The sequence below is a fragment of the Xenopus tropicalis genome, chromosome 1, assembly GCF_000004195.4.
Source record: "Xenopus tropicalis strain Nigerian chromosome 1, UCB_Xtro_10.0, whole genome shotgun sequence".
Lineage (NCBI taxonomy): Eukaryota > Metazoa > Chordata > Amphibia > Anura > Pipidae > Xenopus > Xenopus tropicalis.
Genome location: NC_030677.2, coordinates 15,870,528 through 15,893,099, shown reverse-complemented (window position 1 = coordinate 15,893,099; position 22,572 = coordinate 15,870,528). Strand labels below are relative to the sequence as shown.

General features: G+C 48.8%; 1 protein-coding gene across 1 annotated transcript; it reads right to left on the bottom strand.

Moving 5' to 3' along the window:
* Positions 1-7,223: 7,223 nt before the first annotated feature.
* rnf145l (RING finger protein 145-like) lies at positions 7,224-19,800 on the bottom strand. Its single transcript, NM_001112996.1, is given in 11 exon segments — positions 7,224-8,510; positions 9,452-9,808; positions 10,619-10,766; positions 11,881-12,063; positions 12,215-12,355; positions 12,642-12,817; positions 12,903-13,138; positions 14,129-14,220; positions 14,304-14,412; positions 16,281-16,752; positions 19,694-19,800. Coding segments are annotated over 10 exon segments (2,043 nt in total). The 5' UTR covers positions 16,447-16,752; positions 19,694-19,800; the 3' UTR covers positions 7,224-8,075.
* Positions 19,801-22,572: the final 2,772 nt, after the last annotated feature.

Genomic DNA, 22,572 nt, shown 5'->3' with positions numbered 1-22,572 from the left:
TAAAGTCTATTGAGGGTTAATAGCCCTTTATGTCAACAGTCTTTCAACCTTATATACATATAACTGAGGTTAGGACCCAGGCCAGCCGGAGAAGCATGTGAGGGGATAGGCCTAGGGCTAGAACTGGGTCTTAATATCAGTGTGAGGGCCAGTGAAAGAAGACAGGGGGCCAGTAGGAGAGGCAGAAGCCTGGTGGTAGATACAAGCACGTGAAAAAATACGACTGAAGGACGTCTGCTCGCTGCACAACAGCAGCAATGATTGGTTGGGGCAAACTCTCTCTATGATACTGGGTCAGATTTTTGCATTTTGGTGAAACCCAAAATTAGTAGAAAAGGAATGAATTCCTGTAACAAATCTAGATGACTGTATATATAGTTTTTGGATTATTTGCCTTCCTCTTCTTTCCACCTTTCAAATGGGGGTCACTGACCCCGGCAGCCAAAACCTCTTCATCTGCGAGGCTCCAATTCTATTGTTATTGTTACTTTTTATTCCTTATCTTTCTATTCAGTCCCTCTCCTATATATCTTCCAATTTCCTGTTCAAACCACTGCCTGGTTTCTAGGGTAAACAAAGACCCTAGCAACCAGATAGCTGCTAAAATAGCAAACTGGAGAGCTGCTTGAGTAAAAAGCCAAATAACTAAAAAACCACAATGGATGTCACACTCCTTCCCTGGGTCCCACACAGACCTCTATTGAGCCAAAACAGCCAAAAAACAGGCAAAGAGAAACAAAGGAGTTGCAGAACGCAATAAAATCTCTGCTTATTTCTCTTTCCTGTAACAATTCCCTCAATTTGAAGCCAAACATTTTGCAGCAACACAGAGTCGTTAGGCAGCAAACACGCGGGGCCCGGGGGCTGATGAATGGAGTGAAGAGAAAAGCAGCGCACTCTGCCAAGTGATGTTAAAGTCAGAACAGTCAGTGCAGAGGGCTGAGCAGAGGAGATGGCTTGGGCAGATGTTACTGGGCTTATAGACGAACGATGGATTTATTCAATGGGAAATGGCCGTTATTATGAGTTCCTATGGGAAAGGCCAATGGAAGTTCTTTTGGAGCCGGCAGTGCTGATTTGGGACTTCTTGTTCTGTAAGCAACTCATTATGTGCCCAATAATGCCCAGTATTCCCACTAACTGTACCCTTGTCTCCTCTGGAGGGGGGAGAATAACCCCAACTTGGTCGCTCTGGGCCCCCTTGCAGAAAAATCCTCTGAGGGGGCCCAGTGTGACAAGTCCCATCTCCCCTGCCCCCCCCCCCAGCCCTCTCGCACCTCCTTGCCCCCACCATGCCACTATATCTAAAGGTGGCAGAGAGGCCAGGGAGGGGGGACTACGATACAGCAGACCCCATGGTCCGCCCCCCCCCCCGTGACTGTAGGATCTGCTGTATATAGTAACACCACTGAACCCCAAACTATACAGAAGTTCAGCCCTGGATACATTGCCATGCTATTTATGATCTTTATTAAGTCAAAGTCAAAAAAGACACCATTCCACCATGTTTATCCCTGTAATTATATAACTGTATAACAGCCCTGTACTTATATCATTATATTATGTAACTGGGGGTTAAAGAAAGACCTGTTACCATTGCTATAAAGGCATCTCTGGGGACCAGTGACATCCAGTTACCCCACTGATGGCAAAAAAGTTTTTTCTTTATTAGTGCTCCCATGCTTCTTGCCCAGCTCCGCCTCCTGCAATCATTAAAAATGCCCATGTGTTTCACAGTGGAACACACGGCCATCTTTACGTTCATCCTAAGAAGAGAGAATTTTCAGACGGAGAGCAGCCAGCAAGGCCCAACAGGGCCGGAGGGGGGTAAGCTATCCTGTAGGGCAGCTTGTGAGTGGGGTCGCTGGTCCCTATTTGAGTGTAAAATTGGACCTGCCAATATTGGTAGAATAAAAGAGGGACAAAAATATCTGCTGCCCCCAGCTTTGCAAAAATATAAGCACTAAATAAAATAGATAACAGGCATAATAAACCCTGACATGTTGGTAGAATTACAACAGAAAATGGATAATCAGCATACTAACCCCAGATGCGCCAATACAATCACTGTAGAAATGGCCAATGAGCACTCCATTAACCCCAAACATTCCAAGAAAATAAGCACTATAATAACCCAGACCAATAAGAACTATAATGGCCAATAAGCACTATAATAACCCAGAAAAGCCAGTAAGATCACTGAAAATGGCCAATGAGCACTCCATTAATTCCATACATGCCTGTAAGATCACTAAAAATGGCCAATGAGCACTCCATTAACTCCAGACAAGCCAATAAGATCACTGAAAATGGCCAATGAGCACTCCATTAACTCCAGACAAGCCAGTATTCCCACATCTACACTTGTACAAGCACAATACTAACATGAAATTCTCCTTTCTTGCTGCTCCCACGCTGCTTATCTCTCTCTTCCTGGTTCCTGTAAAAAATCCAAGATGACCATGTGTTCCACAGTGTTCCAGGACTGGTCTTTCTCACGGACAAGAGAGGGGCTACTAATTCTAGTTAGATTCTATACCATTGTAAGCAGCAGTCCTGCCCTGCTTTATGGCTGAGATTCTAGCTATCTGTATAACAGAGCATTCTGTCACAGTGGCACAGATCCTATCTGATCCCCCCATTGTAAGCAGCAGTCCTGCCCTGCTTTATGGCTGAGATTCTAGCTATCTGTATAACAGAGCATTCTGTCACAGTGGCACAGATCCTATCTGATCCCCCCCATTGTAAGCAGCAGTCCTGCCCTGCTTTATGGCTGAGATTCTAGCTATCTGTATAACAGAGCATTCTGTCACAGTGGCACAGATCCTATCTGATCCCCCCATTGTAAGCAGCAGTCCTGCCCTGCTTTATGGCTGAGATTCTAGCTATCTGTATAACAGAGCATTCTGTCACAGTGGCACAGATCCTATCTGATCCCCCCATTGTAAGCAGCAGTCCTGCCCTGCTTTATGGCTGAGATTCTAGCTATCTGTATAACAGAGCATTCTGTCACAGTGGCACAGATCCTATCTGATCCCCCCATTGTAAGCAGCAGTCCTGCCCTGCTTTATGGCTGAGATTCTAGCTATCTGTATAACAAAGCATTCTGTCACAGTGGCACAGATCCTATCTGATCCCCCCATTGTAAGCAGCAGTCCTGCCCTGCTTTATGGCTGAGATTCTAGCTATCTGTATAACAAAGCATTCTGTCACAGTGGCACAGATCCTATCTGATCCCCCCCATTGTAAGCAGCAGTCCTGCCCTGCTTTATGGCTGAGATTCTAGCTATCTGTATAACAGAGCATTCTGTCACAGTGGCACAGATCCTATCTGATCCCCCCCCCCCATTGTAAGCAGCAGTCCTGCCCTGCTTTATGGCTGAGATTCTAGCTATCTGTATAACAGAGCATTCTGTCACAGTGGCACAGATCCTATCTGATCCCCCCCCCCCCCCCCATTGTAAGCAGCAGTCCTGCCCTGCTTTATGGCTGAGATTCTAGCTATCTGTATAACAGAGCATTCTGTCACAGTGGCACAGATCCTATCTGATCCCCCCCCCCCCCATTGTAAGCAGCAGTCCTGCCCTGCTTTATGGCTGAGATTCTAGCTATCTGTATAACAGAGCATTCTGTCACAGTGGCACAGATCCTATCTGATCCCCCCCATTGTAAGCAGCAGTCCTGCCCTGCTTTATGGCTGAGATTCTAGCTATCTGTATAACAGAGCATTCTGTCACAGTGGCACAGATCCTATCTGATCCCCCCCATTGTAAGCAGCAGTCCTGCCCTGCTTTATGGCTGAGATTCTAGCTATCTGTATAACAGAGCATTCTGTCACAGTGGCACAGATCCTATCTGATCCCCCCCATTGTAAGCAGCAGTCCTGCCCTGCTTTATGGCTGAGATTCTAGCTATCTGTATAACAGAGCATTCTGTCACAGTGGCACAGATTCCATTGTAAGCAGCAGTCTTGCCCTGCTTTATGGCTGTGGAATGTGATCATGACTATAGATTGCAAGTTCTACTGGCGCAGAGACTAATGTCAATGAGAAACAAGTGCTGCACAAGTATGTTGAAACTATATAAAGTGCAATAACCAACAGAATACTTCCCCTTTAATTCTGTGTGGCAGGAAGACCCGGGGAGAGGCTCCAGTTGATCAGGACAATTTGCCCCCAGACGTAGGAAGAGCAGACACAAGCAGTAATGTGATATCAGTGATATGTTATTAATATCCTGGAGCTAATTCAGGAAGCCCTAATTAGCCGCGCTGTGATCCTGCTGAGGATTAGGCCTGACTGGGCCCTCTTGCAGCGCTGGAATGAGCCCACTCCGGGAGCTCAGTGATTTGCTAAGTGATTCTGCAGTGTGATTACCTTGTTAGTTCCATTGCATTCCATATTGATTGCTTCCCGGCCTCGGCCCCAGGCCCAGTGTGTGCTGCTGAGCTCCGGAGGCAACCAGCTGTGACTCTCACCGAGCCATAATCACATCAGCGCGGCAGCTTCTAGCAGCTGACTGATAGGCCATGTTGTACTGACAGCCAGGGCCAGGCAGGGGGGCTCCATGCAAGTTAAAGGGACACCTGATCATCTTTACTGGCTATTACATTGTACAGATACCTGCAGTAAGCCTGTGTGTTTCATTAACTCCTCTTCTGCACCCGGGGTAGTTCTCTTTATCAACCACAAAGCTGCCATGTTGTTTGCTCCTTGTTGCTTCAGTTGTTTTTCCCTCTTTCTCCAGCAGGGGGCAGCCTCGGTTCCTTCACCTGCTTTCCCTAAAGGTATTATTATTATTAACGTTTATTTATAAAGCACCAACATATCCCGCAGCGCTGTACAATAAGTGGGTTCCATACATTGGACATACAGAGTAACATATAAAGCAATCAATAACCGATACAAGAGGTGAAGAGGGCCCTGCCCAAAAGAGCTTACAATCTACAAATATCCTCCCTTAATAATCCCTAAGCACCCTGGCTGGTCAAACAAACTCTAGCACAGGACACTACATGGGGAGGAGAGCAGCCAACAGCTTTTTAGGGGGGTTCTCAATAAATGTGTAATAATAGAATCTATTAATCTATTAGTTAATAATAGAAACTATCCAAATAGTAGAAGAGGTATATAGAGATAATAATGAGCCAAAAGGGGAAAGAATGGGACATAAGACATTAACACACTCAATAGCCTGAGAACATTCTGATATTCTGATTGGCTCCTTTCTTTAGTCATTGAGCTGTGCTGTTACCATTCTATAAGCCTGTTATAGCCCTGGAATGTTCTAAAGCTCTGGCTACAGGTTGGTCTAGCGTTCTGGTTACTGGATGATTAGCTCTTGGAAAGTTCTATTGCTCTGATTGGCTACAGAATGGTCTCTAGCACTTTGTATGTTCTAATTCTCTGATTGGCTAAAGGACAGCCTAGTTCTTTGCATGTTCTAATTCTGGGATTGGCTACAGGATGGTCTAGCACTTGGAATGTTCTATTGCTCTGGTTGGCTACAGAATGGTCTAGCACTTTGTATGTTCTAATTCTCTGATTGGATAATGGACAGTCTAGCTCTTTGTATGTTCTAATTCTTTGATTGGCTACAGAATGGTCTAGAACTTTGTATGTTCTAATTCTCTGATTGGATAATGGACAGTCTAGCTCTTTGTATGTTCTAATTCTTTGATTGGCTACAGAATGGTCTAGCACTTTGTATGTTCTAATTCTCTGATTGGATAATGGACAGTCTAGCTCTTTGTATGTTCTAATTCTTTGATTGGCTACAGAATGGTCTAGAACTTTGTATGTTCTAATTCTCTGATTTGATAATGGACAGTCTAGCTCTTTGTATGTTCTAACATTCTGATTGGCTACAGGTTCATTTAGCTGTTTTGATGTTCTAATTGGCTACAGGTGGGTCTAGCTCTGTGAATGTTCTTATGCTCTCATTGGCTACAGGTGGGTCTAGCTCTGTGAATGTTCTTATGCTCTCATTGGCTACAGGTGGGTCTAGCCCTGTGAATGTTCTAATGCTGTGATTGGATACAGGTGGGTCTAGCCCTGTGAATGTTCTACTGCTCTGATTGGCTACAGGTGGGTCTAGCCCTGTGAATGTTCTAATGCTCCGATTGGCCACGGGCTGGGGACACTTTGATTATATAATGCTAAAGGCTGGGCAATGCTGATACAAAGTGCCACCATTTTGCCCTACTGTCCCACCCGGTTCCTCAGAATTTCTCCTGAGCTGGGCAGATTTGAGGATTTCTTTCTATAGAGGGATAAGAAGTCGGAACTATAGTTGGCAGGAAATGTTCCCTTTAATTATTTTTATGTAGTGTTTGGGGTTTTCTGCAACTTTTAACGCCCAGAGTTGCAATGTGTGGGCAGCAGTGCCAGGCCTACATCTCAGAGCCCAAACAGACTGGGCAATGGGCACCCCTCACACATTTTTCTGTCTATTTTACTTTCCAGTCGTTGCATCACCTACATATCTCGTGGCTTCTGCTCCAATATGGCAGCTTATCTGCCCATGTATGGGCACTACTGACGGGCCTCCCAGACCAATATCTGGCTGAAATTGGCCTGATCTTAATTAGGCAGGTTTGATTTTTCCCTCGGATCGCGGACCGCATCGGCACATTGATGCGGTCCCCAAACTGACGGCGCTTATACCCCCCTGTAGGTGGGCATATCGGGAGAAGACCTGCTCGCTTGGCAACCCAAGGTTCAACTTTGCAGAACTGTTCATAGCATGGGCAGACAGCGCCATCTAGGGGTCAGATTGCTAACTGCCATGCTGTGTGGGGCTTCAGTAACAGGAGCAGCAGAGAAGGCTACTCACAGGGCCATGCCTACCCTCTGTCTGATCAAAGAGAAGAGAGCAGCTCAGCAGTAGGAAATACAAGGAATACAAACTCTGTACCTGGATACATAGTAGAGGGAGACTGGATTCACTTACCTAGGGAGCATTTCCCGCTGAACCATGGGAAAGAGAGCAGTTTGTCATTTTTATATTTATATAATTTGATGCCGTCCTCATTCCGATATCTACCCATCTCCCCCACTGTGCCCTCTGCCAAACTTGCTTTTCTCTTACTGTCCACAAGATGGCGTTGATAAACCTATAAATGTAAAATCATTATGTATAGGGAAGGGGAACGCTGGGTAGACTGGGAAAGGGGGTGTGCAGTGGGTATAGAACAGAATAGAGACAGACAGCCAGCAGAGCTGCACGTTTCCATACATTTATTTAGTGCACTGGCATTGCATATTACAAGGGAAAGGCCTCAGGGCATAACAATGATGGCAGCCAGACAAGCAGAACAGACAGGGCTCAGAGGAACCCTATCACTCCCACTGCCCCGGCTGCAGACAGTACAAATTAAGGCTACTGGTTAGTGTTTGTGCTGCGTACGTTATGGACCCTGAAGCAGAGAAATACTTCTTGTAAACGCGCCAGCGATCGGGCGCCCCAGACATACTGCCAAACTTCCCGACCCTACTGCATGGATTTTCCTCTGATTAACGGCATCAGGTTCTGGGGCAATACTGCAAGTCCCTCTTTCTTACAGTGGGGGGGGCAGGGTACCTTCACCCCCAAATCTTTGGCCAATAGCCAATCACCTCTGCAATGTGCAACCTCCAAAGGCAACACTGTGGAACCTGCAAGACGAAATCAACTCACCCTGCAGCCTCCTCCCAGCACAGGTTTTATAGTCCCTGAATTTGAATTTAACCCTTTGGTCTCAAGGTCCCAGCGTTTCTAGGAAATACTTAACTTTAGCAAAGTACCGGAATTCCCTGCAGAAATAAACTCCAGCAGTCTCCTAAATCTGCTACGATCAAGCCCCTTCTCCTTCCTGCTCCGATCCGTCTATTCTATTTCCTACCTCACTTGCACTTATGGCAAATCTGTTGTACAGGAAGCCTGTCCTGTTTCTAGAGCACTCGGGGTGGGGGCAAAGTCTAGGGGGGTGCCGGAGATCTGTTCCCCCAACCATACTGTCTTCACAGACTTTCGACCTCCTTTCGCTGGAGTAAGCCTTTTATCTCTTCAGCTCCCTTACTTTAAGGCTGACAGTCTTATTTGCCACAGTCAGTCACCTCCACCTGTCCCACCCCTTCTAGATGGGATCCTTCTCCTCCTCCGCTGGCCGAGTTCTCTCCTTCATCTTCTTCCTCCACCTCCTCTCTCTCATGCTTTGCATCACATCTGCGTTCACCTCCTCCATTGGTTTGATCCCGTCTGTCCTCTCCTAGCTCCATCTCCTCTCTCCCCCTTTCTGGATTACATTGGTTTCTTCTGAATCCGTGGGCTGTGACTTCTGCCCTCACTTCTTCATCTGCCTCAACCTCTTCCTCCTCCTCGCTCTTTTCTTCTCCTTCTCTTAGTGTCTCTGCAAGGGGCTTCACCTGCTGGTGACAAATAGGGCAGGTGTCTTGGACATAAAGCCATTTACGCAGACATTCACCGTGGAAAATATGGCTGCACGGAGTGATGACGGCGCCAGACATGTCCTGCAAGGGAAGTGGGAAAGATTAAGATGGGGAGTCCTACATCATGTGGCAGTACTCTATGGGGCATATTTATTATAGTGTGTAAGCCAACATCACCAATTAGATTTAAACGAGTTAAGGTGCCCATACACGGCAAGATTTGCTTATTTAGCAAAGTCACCAAACGAGTGGATCTTCTCCCGATATGCCACCGAAAGGTGGGCAATATCAGGCTAATTTGATTGCTTGGCCCTAGGATGATGGACTGAGAACCACATCAATGAGCCTATGTGGTCCCAATCAGACAGAAAATCAAACAAAATTGTAATCTGAGCAATATTAGGCCAGATCTCAGTCAGATAGGCCCGTTGTTGGTACCCCTACAGGGGCAGATAAGCTGCCAAATTGGTCTGAAATCTGCCCATGTATGGCCACCTTTAGAAAACAAAAGCAAAGATCTGATTGGTTGCTATGGGCAACATCACCGGCGATGTTAGCTTACACACTTTAATAAATATGCCCCTATGTGTTGCCAATACATACATATATCTGTTGGCATTATTTAAAAGGTAAAAGTACTTAGTGCTTTAGTAGTTATTGGCAATTTTATTTATTTATTTATTTTTGCTCTTGGTCACATTGAAGTGCACTGAGCATGCAGGGAAACAAGCACATTTAGTAATCATAATAATGGCCACAGTTTGTCCCAGTGAACAAGCAATTTGTAACCACCAATCAGGAGTTAGCTTTGACTAGTTAGTGCAATAAGATTAATGAAAGCTTACATGTGACTGGTTACTATGGGCCACTGGATAAAAGCCTGTGTTACTATCTAGTTACTACATAATTAGTTAAGGTGTTACTATCTAACCTGCAGGAAGGAGGGAATGTGCAGGACAGTAGTGACTTTCTTGCTTTAAGATCTAGCAGTTCAGCAATGTAGATATTTCCTTCTCCCTTACCTGGAAACAAATGGGGCACACATCATTATGAGCCCTCAGCTGCTCCGAGGTAGCCATGGGCAATGAGCTGATCTTCTTGGCCGCCTCCCTCCTCAGCAGGAAGCTCTTCCACCCAGACTGAGCTCTCAGCCAGACGTTGAAATAGGAGTGGACTATAATGACAGAGACCCCCATCCAGCTCCACTCGCCAAACAGAGACTCCCACGTGCCATAGGCCACCACACAAACAGCCACGAGGAACTCCAGGACGCGGCTTACGGCATTCACGTAGTAAATTATCTCATCTATTTTTTCCACCTGGCTGTCATGGAAAAGCTCCACCATGAACAGAGCGTAAATAAACAGTGTCCCCAGAACCTGCGAAGCACAAGAGAAGAGATAACTCAGCCTTCGACAGAGTCCTGGCACAACCGATATGAGCCCCATTTGGTACCTGCTGACCCAAGCAGAGAGCTTTTTTGCACTTCCTGCCTCTGGGCTGCTCTCTTTCCCATGGTCAAACAGGAACACCCCGAGTAGATGAACTCATATTTATTTACATAGGTGCAGGGCTGTTTGTCCTTAGTTCCTGCTTGTGGGCTGCTCTCTTTCCATTGTTATAAGAGGGACAGGGCTTAGATCAGAATTGGCCCATGTACAATGGAATTGCATCAAACTACTTTCCATTTCTTCATCCCCATAAACGTCTATGGGAAAGAGAGTATTAAAACAATATATTTAGGTAAGTGTCATAGGGAAATTGGATACCCTTACATAGCCTGACCAGGGGAAGAGAGCAGCCCAAAAGCAGAAAGTACAAAGGTCTATATCTGGGAAATTACAGGGTGGGGAATTTAATAGGAAATATCTAGTGCTGTATTTTAAACTTTAAAAGTAATCAAATTCATTCTGGCATATCCCATTTGCTATCTCGTTTGCAGTGTAACCATTTCAGGCCAAAAACTACAGCTCTTTTACTGACTTCCTTGTCTAGTGTTAAGCTCCAACTCCTTTTGGGTAGAGCTTCACGCTAAACATGGAAGTAAGTAAAAGAGCTGCAGTTCAGCTGCATGTAATAAAGAAACAAAATAAATCTGCATGCAATAAAATAGTAAATGAAAGCACGTCTCACAAACCAGCCTGCATGACCAGCAGGGCCCCGAAGCCAGAGGCTGAGCAGCCAGTTACCTGCAGGGATGTCAGCATACAGCTGGATACCAAGATCAGCAGCCAGAAATCCATATGGAAGAACTGAGAAATCTTGTAGGCCATGAAGCAGGGGAACACCAGCAGGAAAAGGCACATACTGACCCCACGTAGATGCTTCCATAGACTCCTAGGAGAAACAGCAACAATGACCCAAATAGCAATCGCATAAAGCAGCACCTTGCAGTCACATCCATGGGTCGAGCCATGTACCAGCTCTGCCCAACTACAACAGTGCACTGCCTGGGACTAGAACACTCTGACAGCAGGTTAAAGAGTGAGAGCAGTTATGGTTATTCACTTCCTAGGTACTGTACATCCCCGAGCTCTGTATCACCCAGGACAATACAGTAACTTGTAAGGGGATAATGCCAGCCACCAACAATGTAACATATAGGGGCACAAAGGTCAATAAATCTCATTCAAAGGTTCATTGTCCACAGGAAGTTCCCATAAGGGAAGGTGAGCACTCACAGGGACAAATACCTAAACTTCTCCCTATGGGTAAAAATAGCAACGCAGAGTATATACCGAAATGGGGATTTGGCAAGAAAACCTTTCTGTAGGATGTGACAAGCTAAGGACTTTCTACGAGGCTGTTCCTGCTGAATTGTGCTTAGTACAGGGGAATCCCAATGCTGCCATAGTTTTATGGTATCTCTCTGTACAGGCTATGAGCAAACTTAGGGGGCTGTTCCTGCTGAATTGTGCTTAGTACAGGGGAATCCCTATGCTGCCATAGTTTTATGGTATCTCTCTGTACAGGCTATGAGCAAACTTAGGGGGCTGTTCCTGCTGAATTGTGCTTAGTACAGGGGAATCCCTATGCTGCCATAGTTTTATGGTATCTCTCTGTACAGGCTATGAGCAAACTTAGGGGGCTGTTCCTGCTGAATTGTGCTTAGTACAGGGGAATCCCTATGCTGCCATAGTTTTATGGTATCTCTCTGTACAGGCTATGAGCAAACTTAGGGGGCTGTTCCTGCTGAATTGTGCTTAGTACAGGGGAATCCCTATGCTGCCATAGTTTTATGGTATCTCTCTGTACAGGCTATGAGCAAACTTAGGGGACTGTTCCTGCTGAATTGTGCTTAGTACATAGAAATACCAGTGCTGGCATAGTTTTGTGGCATCACTACTAGGGGGCTTTTTCAATTATGCTTGGACCCTTCCATAAGTAGCCATTTTCTTCTGACCAAATTCAGTCTGATTACCAACTGATTAGCCAGACGGAACATAAGTACCTGTTTCTGGTGGCTCCAAGCGCCAGCACTATAGGGTCGGCAATCTCGATCATAGACTGTAGTGTGGAGGTGACGACAATGAAGAGGATGATGCTAAGGAGGAAGGTTCTCTGAAGCACCTGAAGATCGAGGAGCCCTGTCTGCAGAGCCAGCAGCATTAGGGTCACCCCTTCCGTTACGCCCCTGTATATATTTGGGGAGATGTCAGATTACTCCATACTGTACCTCTTTATGGAACCCACAGTAAAAAGTATCCGAGAGACAGTCATTAGCAATAGTGGAAGCACAGAAATGTCAAACAAAGGAAGCTGCCATTACTGCACCCAGTACTTACCTGTGCATGACATTGCCATTCCGAAAGGCATCAAAGCCCAGTAGGTAGAACTTGCAGAAATTGAGCATTCCCAGGGCCAAATAAGAGACCGTGAAGGTGAGACCAATAAGGCAATATGGAGTCCCACAGCATTCGGCAGCACTGCACGGGGAGGGAGAGTCAGGGAGGGGGAGATGTCAACATCAAAAGGGAAATGAGGTTGGTACTGGTCTATTATGGACCAGTACCAATCTTACCTTGGATAAGTGAATCTAAATACAGAGCTCTGATTTAGGCTAAATGTTATTCTTGGGCTTCTCTCCTCCCATGGTCAAGCTTAACTACCCCCTGTTAAGCGAATCTACTCTCCAACTAGTAATTACCTAGGTACAGGGTTCTGACTGTCTATGTCAGCAGTGCACCAAGTACAGGAATAAGCGTAAGGCACCTGTTCAGGAAGATGAAAATCAGCCCTTGCTGTCCCAGAGCTCCAGGCTTGGATGACAGGAAGGAGACAATATGGAAGCTGAATGACACCAACCAAAAGACCAGGAAAAGGAGAGGGACAGCCAGATGTGTCCAGAGCTGCATTACCAGAGCCACCACCCTGTCAAGCTCTTGAACCTGCAGGAAGAGAGACATCAGAGATCAACCCACATACAGTCACTGAACATTCTATGATCTCCCCTGGATGCTCTTGGCTCAGTACCTGCACAATCTCTTGGTACACCTTCCGGAATAGGATTAAGAGCACCCCCAGGTTGGACAGCACGTAGAAGAGAGATCCCAGCACAGTCAGGAATATGGAAAAGTTGTTGAGTGGAGGCAGGGCCTGAAGCGGGAGTCCAACTATTCGGCCCAGCAGAGGTAGTACTGGAGAACAGAACAGCCAGGCGTGCCGGGTCTTCATGAGCAGGGAGCACAGAGTACCCACAATCACCAATCCTGTAACCAGAAGTGTAAAGACATCAGGTAGAACAGATGTTGGTCTGGATACACAGCTTTAAGGCTCCTCCTTAATAACTGAGCCCCACTATGGTCACTCGGCTAACAGTCAAGGATCATTCTCCAGCATCCTCCAACACCTGGAGTGGCAAAAAGTCGATATTCAATAACAAAAGGACCAGAGTGGTTACTTTAAGGGGCAACTGCGACCTGCTGGCAGTTTTTGACATATCAACTCCCAGCATCCCACAGACCATCCAGTAACAAGGGAGAAGAAACCATTAAACGGTTTGGTTCGCCCACCAGTAGGTGAAGGACCAAGCTCACAGTTTTAATTGGACAAACTGTGTAAATGTTGGGAAGCAGATGGCCTCTTAGTGTTGCAGTGATGATTAAGTCTTAGGGGGAAGAGACACTGAGCTACTAGTAGCAGCTACTTTTTCTTGGCTACTAGGCCCTTCGGGGGTGCCCATAATCGGGCAGATAAGCTGCCTAATCGGTGTGAAGGACCTGAATCAGCAGCTGAAATCTGCCCGTATATGGCCACCCTTACTATTAGACAAACCCACAGACAACCTGTGGCCAACCCAAATGTTATGGTTGTGGTTGGGAGAGGGGTATGAACAGCCTTAGTGTAGTTGCCCTTTGTGCTGTTGCCTTGCTGGGTAGCCTTAAGTAAGAGAGCAAGAGCAGTTTCCCTTTGTAATACTTAGTATGAACAGACTATCCCCTATATGGAATAAAAGGCACTAAGTGTGCCCAGGAGCAGTAACCCATAACAGCCAATAAGATGTTTGCTTTTAAACAGGGGACCAGTTGAACCCTTTGTAACTATGGTTGCTATAGGTTACTGCTCCCAGGCAAACTTAGCGCTTTCTATTGCATAACCCCATATGTGATTGTGCTCTCATGTGCCTAATCCACCCTCATCTGCTGTCAGTTATTCCCAGCTAACAGAGCCAGTGTATGGAGCCCAAGTTAGAGTCTCACCAGTCAATGCAGTGATGATGCGGCTCAGGGCGCCTTGGTCCTCAAACAGAGCCCCAGGGAAGTCCGAGTCCATCTCCTGATGAATATAGTCCCTGGGGAACGCAAAGAGGGGAAAGAATAAAGGCACGGCAAACAGAAGACGTATAAAAGCAACATGAGACGCAGTGAGACTTACCTTGTAGTTTGGTGCCCTACATACAGGAGCAGGGCCGTCAGCAGATACAGGTAGATACTGACCAGGTACCGCAGGGGAAGGAGCAGCAGAACGGCACATAGCACGTGAGCTGGAAATGAAAATAAATGTCACATTCACATGTATATACCTACAAGCACAGCATCGGCCAAGGCTACGGCTCCCTAACTGCCAGAGGGGACTGCAGAAATAAACTGCTGAATTTCCCCTTTATTCCCTTTGGTAAGACCAATGTATAACAAGAGATATGCCCAAAATAAATGGAAACACTTAGGCCCCTCACACTGTTTCTAACTGACCATATTGTGCATGCCCGGACTGCCTATCTGCAAATGCCAGAGGGACTTCTATAAGATGCCATAGACTAGCGGTTCTCAACCTGTGGGTTGGGACCCCTTTGAAGGTTGAATGACCCTTTCACAGGGGTCGCCGAAGACCATCGAAAAACACATATTTCCAATGGTCTTAGGAATAATTTTTATGGTTGGGGGTCACCACAACATGAGGAACTGTATTAAAGGGTCGCGGCATTAGGAAGTTGAGAACCACTGCCACAGAGAGTTACTATTTAGTGGGCAGGTAGGGCCTCTGTGTACTTGAAATGCCAGGGTCTATTTACAATCCAAGTCCAGACCTGAGTGTATGCAACTTTGGACCACGTGTAATGTAATTGGGATCATTTGCTGAGCTCTGACCATTAGAAAGAGCAGCTACTACTGAAATCTTTTGGTACAGGAAAAATCTACTCATTTGGCAAAGATGGCAAAATAAGCTAATATTTCCTCTGTCTGTCTACCCACATTTTTGGATCTCACGTTGAGTCTTATTTTGATACTGACCAGGGTTAAAGCTCCATATACATGCCTAGAAGCTGCTGACTTGGCCAAGGGTGGGCTCACCCACATATGCTTATTTGTTTGTTTGTTTTTTTAGAATACTTTTCATCAGCCCAAGTGACAGTACTGGCAGTAAAGTCTGGCTGTATTTGTTGTTACATGTGAACCCTCCACTACAAGCTTCTACTAGTAGTAGAGTGTGAGTTCAACCTATGTCATTTACCTTGGACTCTGAACCTGCAGCAACTCTGGCAGCGGCAGGCAAGCCCTAACTCACATCTGACTTTGCCAAAGGCCAACTGGCAGAGCCCTGATATACTGATCCATACTGTCTGATGGTTAGGAAAACTAGTCCAGCTGCTACTGATTGATTTCATAGGCCCATACAGATAAATGTGATAGTGAAGCCCCAAGGTCAACCCTATCAGTCAGACCCATTTGTTACCTATTGTTTCTTCTACTCCCATGTAACTGGAGGAGTCCCAAGCCGGACTTGGATTTCTTACTATTGAGTGCTATTCTGATACCTACTGGGGGCTGCTATCTTGCTCCCTTCCCATTGTTCTGCTGATCGGCTGCTGGGGGTGAGGGGGGGTGGATATCACTCCAACTTGCAGCGCAGCAGTAGAGTGTGCCTGAGTCTGAGCTTTCAGAAGGAGCCAGCCCTACACATTAGAACTGCTTTCAGCTTAACTATTGTTTCTTCTACTCCCATGTAACTGGAGGAGTCCCAAGCCGGACTTGGATTTCTTACTATTGAGTGCTATTCTGATACCTACTGGGAGCTGCTATCTTGCTCCCTTCCCATTGTTCTGCTGATCGGCTGCTGGGGGTGAGGGGGGGTGGATATCACTCCAACTTGCAGCGCAGCAGTAAAGTGTGACTGAAGTTTATCAGAGCACAGGTCACATGGCTGTGGCACCCTGGGAAATGAAGAATATGGCTAGCCCCATGGGAAAAACAGATTATAATGCAGGATTCTGCTGGAGAAGCTCTATTAACTGATGGGTTTTGGAAAAAAAAAACATGTTTTCCCATGACAGTATTTCTTTAAATCCCAGTTGGCACAGATCTGCCCCCTAGTGGGGCTCAGAGGTCTCTGTAGTGAGGAGTCGCTTCTTACCGAGATAATAAATATTCCACAGATATTTTGACTTGAAAAAGTTTGTTTCATACGTTGGTCGGCTGAGCTCTGTAAATGCCTGGAAGTCCCATCGGTATAACAGATCCAAGACGACAACGCTGGGAAGTCTGAGCACCACGTTGGCAATCTCTTCCAGTCTGGACATGTCAGAGAGGAGACTGGGGGCCCAGAGGAATGATGTGTGGCCCCTGCTGTAAGACCCAGTGTCCCGTTTACTGATGTAAATAGTTCATAGAAAGTCACAAGCCAGTCATCCCCACTCCTGCAGTAACGGCACAGATGTGGTAATAGTGCGGAATCTTCTAAATACTGTCAGGGTGCCAGATGGTTGATTCCCAGAATGCAGTGCCACATGCCCCTTACAAAGATGGAGTCCCATGAAACAGGCAGATCCCAGGGGGGACCAGACAAGAGGGCAAGATTAGCACAAAGTTGTGAACGTCCTAGGAACCTGTAAAATAATGAAAATCAACTGTAATTGGCATGTTTCCAACTCACACTGACTCTACTTTATACCCACCGTCATACCCAGCCATTGCCCCCCGTGCCCTCTCTGTCTCTGAGCAACAGCGCACAATTATATAACTCTCATATGGCCTATGGGTACCATACCATGGAACAATATGGGGCACATCTTAAAAAAAAACAATAAAAATACACTGAAAATTTCATTTTAATGCCATAGGTGCAGCCCAGCAACTTGGCTTTAGTAGAGGAGTTTGGTTAATCTATTGTCCAGTTCTCCCCATGCACCCCCTCCTGCCCCTGTACCCCATGCACCCCCTCCTGCCCCTGTACCCCATGCACCCCCTCCTGCCCCTGTACCCCATGCACCCCCTCCTGCCCCTGTACCCCATGCACCCCCTCCTGCCCCTGTACCCCATGCACCCCTCCTGCCCCTGTACCCCATGCACCCCCCTGCCCCTGTACCCCATGCACCCCCTCCTGCCCCTGTACCCCATGCACCCCCTCCTGCCCCTGTACCCCATGCACCCCCTCCTGCCCCTGTACCCCATGCACCCCCTCCTGCCCCTGTACCCCATGCACCCCCTCCTGCCCCTGTACCCCATGCACCCCCTCCTGCCCCTGTACCCCATGCACCCCCTCCTGCCCCTGTACCCCATGCACCCCCCTCCCTGCCCCCTGTACCCCATGCACCCCCTCCTGCCCCTGTACCCCATGCACCCCCTCCTGCCCCTGTACCCCATGCACCCCCTCCTGCCCCTGTACCCCATGCACCCCCTCCTGCCCCTGTACCCCATGCACCCCCTCCTGCCCCTGTACCCATGCACCCCCTCCTGCCCCTGTACCCCATGCACCCCCTCCTGCCCCTGTACCCCATGCACCCCCTCCAGCCCCTGTACCCCATGCACCCCCTCCTGCCCCTGTACCCCATGCACCCCCTCCTGCCCCTGTACCCCATGCACCCCCTCCTGCCCCTGTACCCCATGCACCCCCTCCTGCCCCTGTACCCCATGCACCCCCTCCTGCCCCTGTACCCCATGGCACCCCTCCTGCCCCTGTACCCCATGCACCCCCTCCTGCCCCTGTACCCCATGCACCCCCTCCTGCCCCTGTACCCCATGCACCCCCTCCTGCCCCTGTACCCATGCACCCCCTCCTGCCCCTGTACCCATGCACCCCCTCCTGCCCCTGTACCCCATGCACCCCCTCCTGCCCCTGTACCCCATGCACCCCCTCCTGCCCCTGTACCCCATGCCCCTCCTGCCCCTGTACCCTGCACCCCTCCTGCCCCTGTACCCCATGCACCCCCTCCTGCCCCTGTACCCATGCACCCCCTCCTGCCCCTGTACCCCATGCACCCCCTCCTGCCCCTGTACCCCATGCACCTCCTCCTGCCTCTGTACCCCATGCACCCCCTCCTGCCCCTGTACCCCATGCACCCCCTCCTGCCTCACTGACTATCACATTCAGGTCACTCTCCTGCCCCATTACCCCCCTTCATTCCCTCTTCTGCCCATTACATCCATTTCTCCTTCTCTGCCCCACCACATCCTTATTCTTCTGCTGCTGCTTCCCCATCTACCCCAGCCCCCTCCACTCTTCCCATCTACCCCGACCCCCTCACTCTTCCCATCTACCCCAACCCCCTCACTCTTCCCATCTACCCCAACCCCCTCACTCTTCCCATCTACCCCGACCCCCTCACTCTTCCCATCTACCCCAACCCCCTCACTCTTCCCATCTACCCCAACCCCTCACTCTTCCCATCTACCCCAACCCCCTCACTCTTCCCATCTACCCCAGCTCCCTCACTCTTCCCATCTACCCCAGCTCCCTAACTCTTCCCATCTACCCCAGCTCCCTAACTCTTCCCATCTACCCCAGCTCCCTAACTCTTCCCATCTACCCCAGCTCCCTCACTCTTCCCATCTACCCCAGCTCCCTAACTCTTCCCATCTACCCCAGCCCCCTCACTCTTCCCATCTACCCCGACCCCCTCACTCTTCCCATCTACCCCAACCCCCTCACTCTTCCCATCTACCCCAACCCCCTCACTCTTCCCATCTACCCCAGCTCCCTCACTCTTCCCATCTACCCCAGCTCCCTAACTCTTCCCATCTACCCCAGCTCCCTAACTCTTCCCATCTACCCCAGCTCCCTAACTCTTCCCATCTACCCCAGCTCCCTCACTCTTCCCATCTACCCCAGCTCCCTCACTCTTCCCATCTACCCCAGCTCCCTAACTCTTCCCATCTACCCCAGCCCCCTCACTCTTCCCATCTACCCCAGCTCCCTAACTCTTCCCATCTACCCCGACCCCCTCACTCTTCCCATCTACCCCAGCTCCCTAACTCTTCCCATCTACCCCAGCTCCCTAACTCTTCCCATCTACCCCAGCTCCCTAACTCTTCCCATCTACCCCAGCTCCCTAACTCTTCCCATCTACCCCAGCTCCCTAACTCTTCCCATCTACCCCAGCTCCCTAACTCTTCCCATCTACCCCAGCTCCCTAACTCTTCCCATCTACCCCAGCTCCCTAACTCTTCCCATCTACCCCAGCTCCCTAACTCTTCCCATCTACCCCAACCCCCTAACTCTTCCCATCTACCCCAACCCCCTAACTCTTCCCATCTACCCCCCTACCTCCCATTACCCAACCCCCTAACTCTTCCCATCTACCCCAACCCCCTAACTCTTCCCATCTACCCCAACCCCTAACTCTTCCCATCTACCCCAGCTCCCTCACTCTTCCCATCTACCCCAGCTCCCTCACTCTTCCCATCTACCCCAACCCCCTAACTCTTCCCATCTACCCCAGCTCCCTAACTCTTCCCATCTACCCCAGCTCCCTAAATCTTCCCATCTACCCCAATGCCCATTCCCCCCGGCCCGCCATTGTTCATGTTCCTCTTCACAACTTCCCATACCTTTTTGCAAGCAAAGAGCCGGATCGCTCCTTTCTATTCGCAGCCAGAGCTACTAGGCCCCCGATCCCCGGAGTTCCCCGACCCCTGTGTAACTACATGCATATCTTCCTGGGGATTCCACGTCACACCTGTCACATGAGACCCGCCCCCTCCTCCCCTCACCAGTAACGCGGCTGTGTGGCGGCACCATAGAGACGCTGCAAGAGAGCGCCGCTTCCCACGCAGGCTGGCAATACGTTTGTGGGACGCACGCACAGCGCTACCGCGGCCGCCATACTTGTAAAGGGCAAAGTTAGGGGCCGTTCTTCCAGCTTGCAGGGTTTTGCTTTAGAAACATTATCTTGTGGGAGAATGATAAAGTTGACTGTTAGGCTTCAGTCACTGATATACTGCACCATTTTAGCTCCTTCCTTTTGTCACCCCAAAATCACTTAGTGCTCAGTGCCCATTCCCTCTCCCAAAGCAGTAAGGCAGGGATTTGGGACCCACAGTTTGAAAGGAAAAATATGAATTATTGGGAAAGTGAAACTGCTTTTCAGCTGGAACTCTGGGAGCTGTAGTCAGAGGGCTTGCAGCTGAGTTTACTGTGGAGAGAGCCCAGTGTGCTTTAGCTTTAGTTGGGCAGAAGTGAGGGCAGCCATGGGCACAAACTGACACTGTCAGGGTGTTATGGACAAGAAGCCCCAGACTGAGTTTAGTGGCCAATGTATGGAGCTAGCTGCCTGGCCATTACCAGCCCAAAGGGATTGCCATAGGCCGGCATCATAATCCCAACCATTGGCACAAAGGCCACCAGATCAGGTTGGTCTTATTGTCACTTTTTTCCTTGTTGCTCAGTGTTTATATAGAAGTGCAGGCCACTTTAGCCGGTGCTGCTGCTTTTACCACGCATTTAGTTGCGTATAGCGCTACAGGAGCCCTGTGTCCCGCTTACTATGGGGGGCAGGTATAATATTGCTGTTACTTGGCGTGCCTCCACCCAGAGTAGGGACAGGTTGAACTGTAACACCCCTCCCTGGGAAACTCTGTACAGTCCTCCTTGGACAGGGACTCCCTGCAGCTCCCAGTACCTTGCCCCCCTTGGGCTGCTTACCAGGCAGTGGAGGCAGTAATGATGAACCAAAGGAACTTGTTTATTACTTGCACACAGATTGTCCAGGGTATAACAGGCAGTTCAGGTACTCGCCTAACTGCCTCTGGGAGAGCCTCTCTCAGGCTAATTCCCGGTACTCCCGCCAGAAGAGCCTCTTTGGGAGCTCCCCCCGGTACTCGCGCCAGGAGACCCTCTCTTAGGGCTCTCCCCAGTACTCCTGCCGGGCCGACCCTCCCTGAGGCCTCTCCCCAGTACTCCCACCAGGCCAACCCTCCCTGAGGCCTCTCCCTGTTACTCACACTGGAATACCCTTTGATTAAGAATCTCCACTATGTGGTCCCTTGCTCCACCTGAGCTGGCCACTACATGTCCCTGAACTCCAGCTATAAATGCCGGGAGGTCTTAACCTCACTACCTCCTGGAGGGGCGTCCCACTGCCCTTTCTAAATACCCTGTCTTGCACTCCTAGAGTGAACTATAACAAAAGCTTCCAAGCTATAACTCCAGCCTGTAGCTTGCCTCTGTAAGAGGTGGGGTTCCAGGACTAAAACCTTGCACAAAATGGGTGTCATCCCTTTTTATATTGCAGCACACTGCCACCTAGTGGTTGCTGCTGAATAACAGGGAAACTGTCTTTTCACACATAAACAACTAGGACCACCTTTAGGTGTCCATAACCCATAAGGGGCCCAAATCTTTGGATCCCTACATTCTCCCCTTGCTGAAAAATTGTCACCTCCTGGCTGACACATCTCATACAACCCATGTACCTTTTCTCAATACTTTTTACATCACGCTTCAACAGCCTTTCCTGAGGTCTGTCAAGGATACAATGGGTTTCCTGCAAGAAAATGTTAAACACATAAACATTTTCACTCAATCACTTAAGTCTCTGGTATATAGGTCCCCATATACCCATACGGGTGGGCAATATAGGGAGAATCCAGGCTAATTCGATCGTTTGGCCCTGGGGCCAAACGATTAAATTATAATGACGGGTATAGGAAAAGTCGGTCCAGGGACAGCATCAATGAGCCGATGCGGTCCCCGACCCAACTAGATTTTCTAACCTGCCCGATCAAGATCTGGCCGATTTTAGACCAGATATCGGTCGGGCAGGCCAGTCGGTAGTGCCCATACACAGGCCAATTAGCTGCTGAATCGGTCTAAGGGACCGATATCGGCAGCTAGAATCGGCCCGTGTATGGGGACCTTTAGTCCCAATAAAGAGCCCCAATCCTATTAAGAAATTACACTGCAAAAGAATGGAGAGGACAACTGTTTGCCTTTAACCAATTCCTAAACTTTATTAAACTGGAAAAATAACTTATTTCTCAGTCCTGCAACTTGACTGAAAGACCCAGTCCTGGGCATCCTCCTCTGGCCAACACAGGATCTCCCCTCCGGGAATTAAACAGGAGCAGGCCTTGCCTCCCAACCAGCCGGTTGGCTGCGGTGTGGGTAACCTTCATCCCAACCCCGAACAGTCCCTTCCTGGGAAAGCACAAGTCCTGCCTGAGGGGTACACCAAAACTGCAGGTGCCAACCCCTTAAACAACAGTTCCAACCTGGGATAAAACATGCCCCCTGGGGCCCTCACACCATGTAGGTGAAGCGCACCTTGATGTCTTCATAAGAGGCATAATACCTTGGATGAGGCTTCTCGGCTCTCTCACCAGATGGCAGGGTTACCTCGGTGCTGAAGTACCTGGGCTCTGGGTTTCTCCTGCTGCAGCTGTGCACACTGTGGCGCAAGACTGTGCGTCCCCACCACCATTCTTTCTCA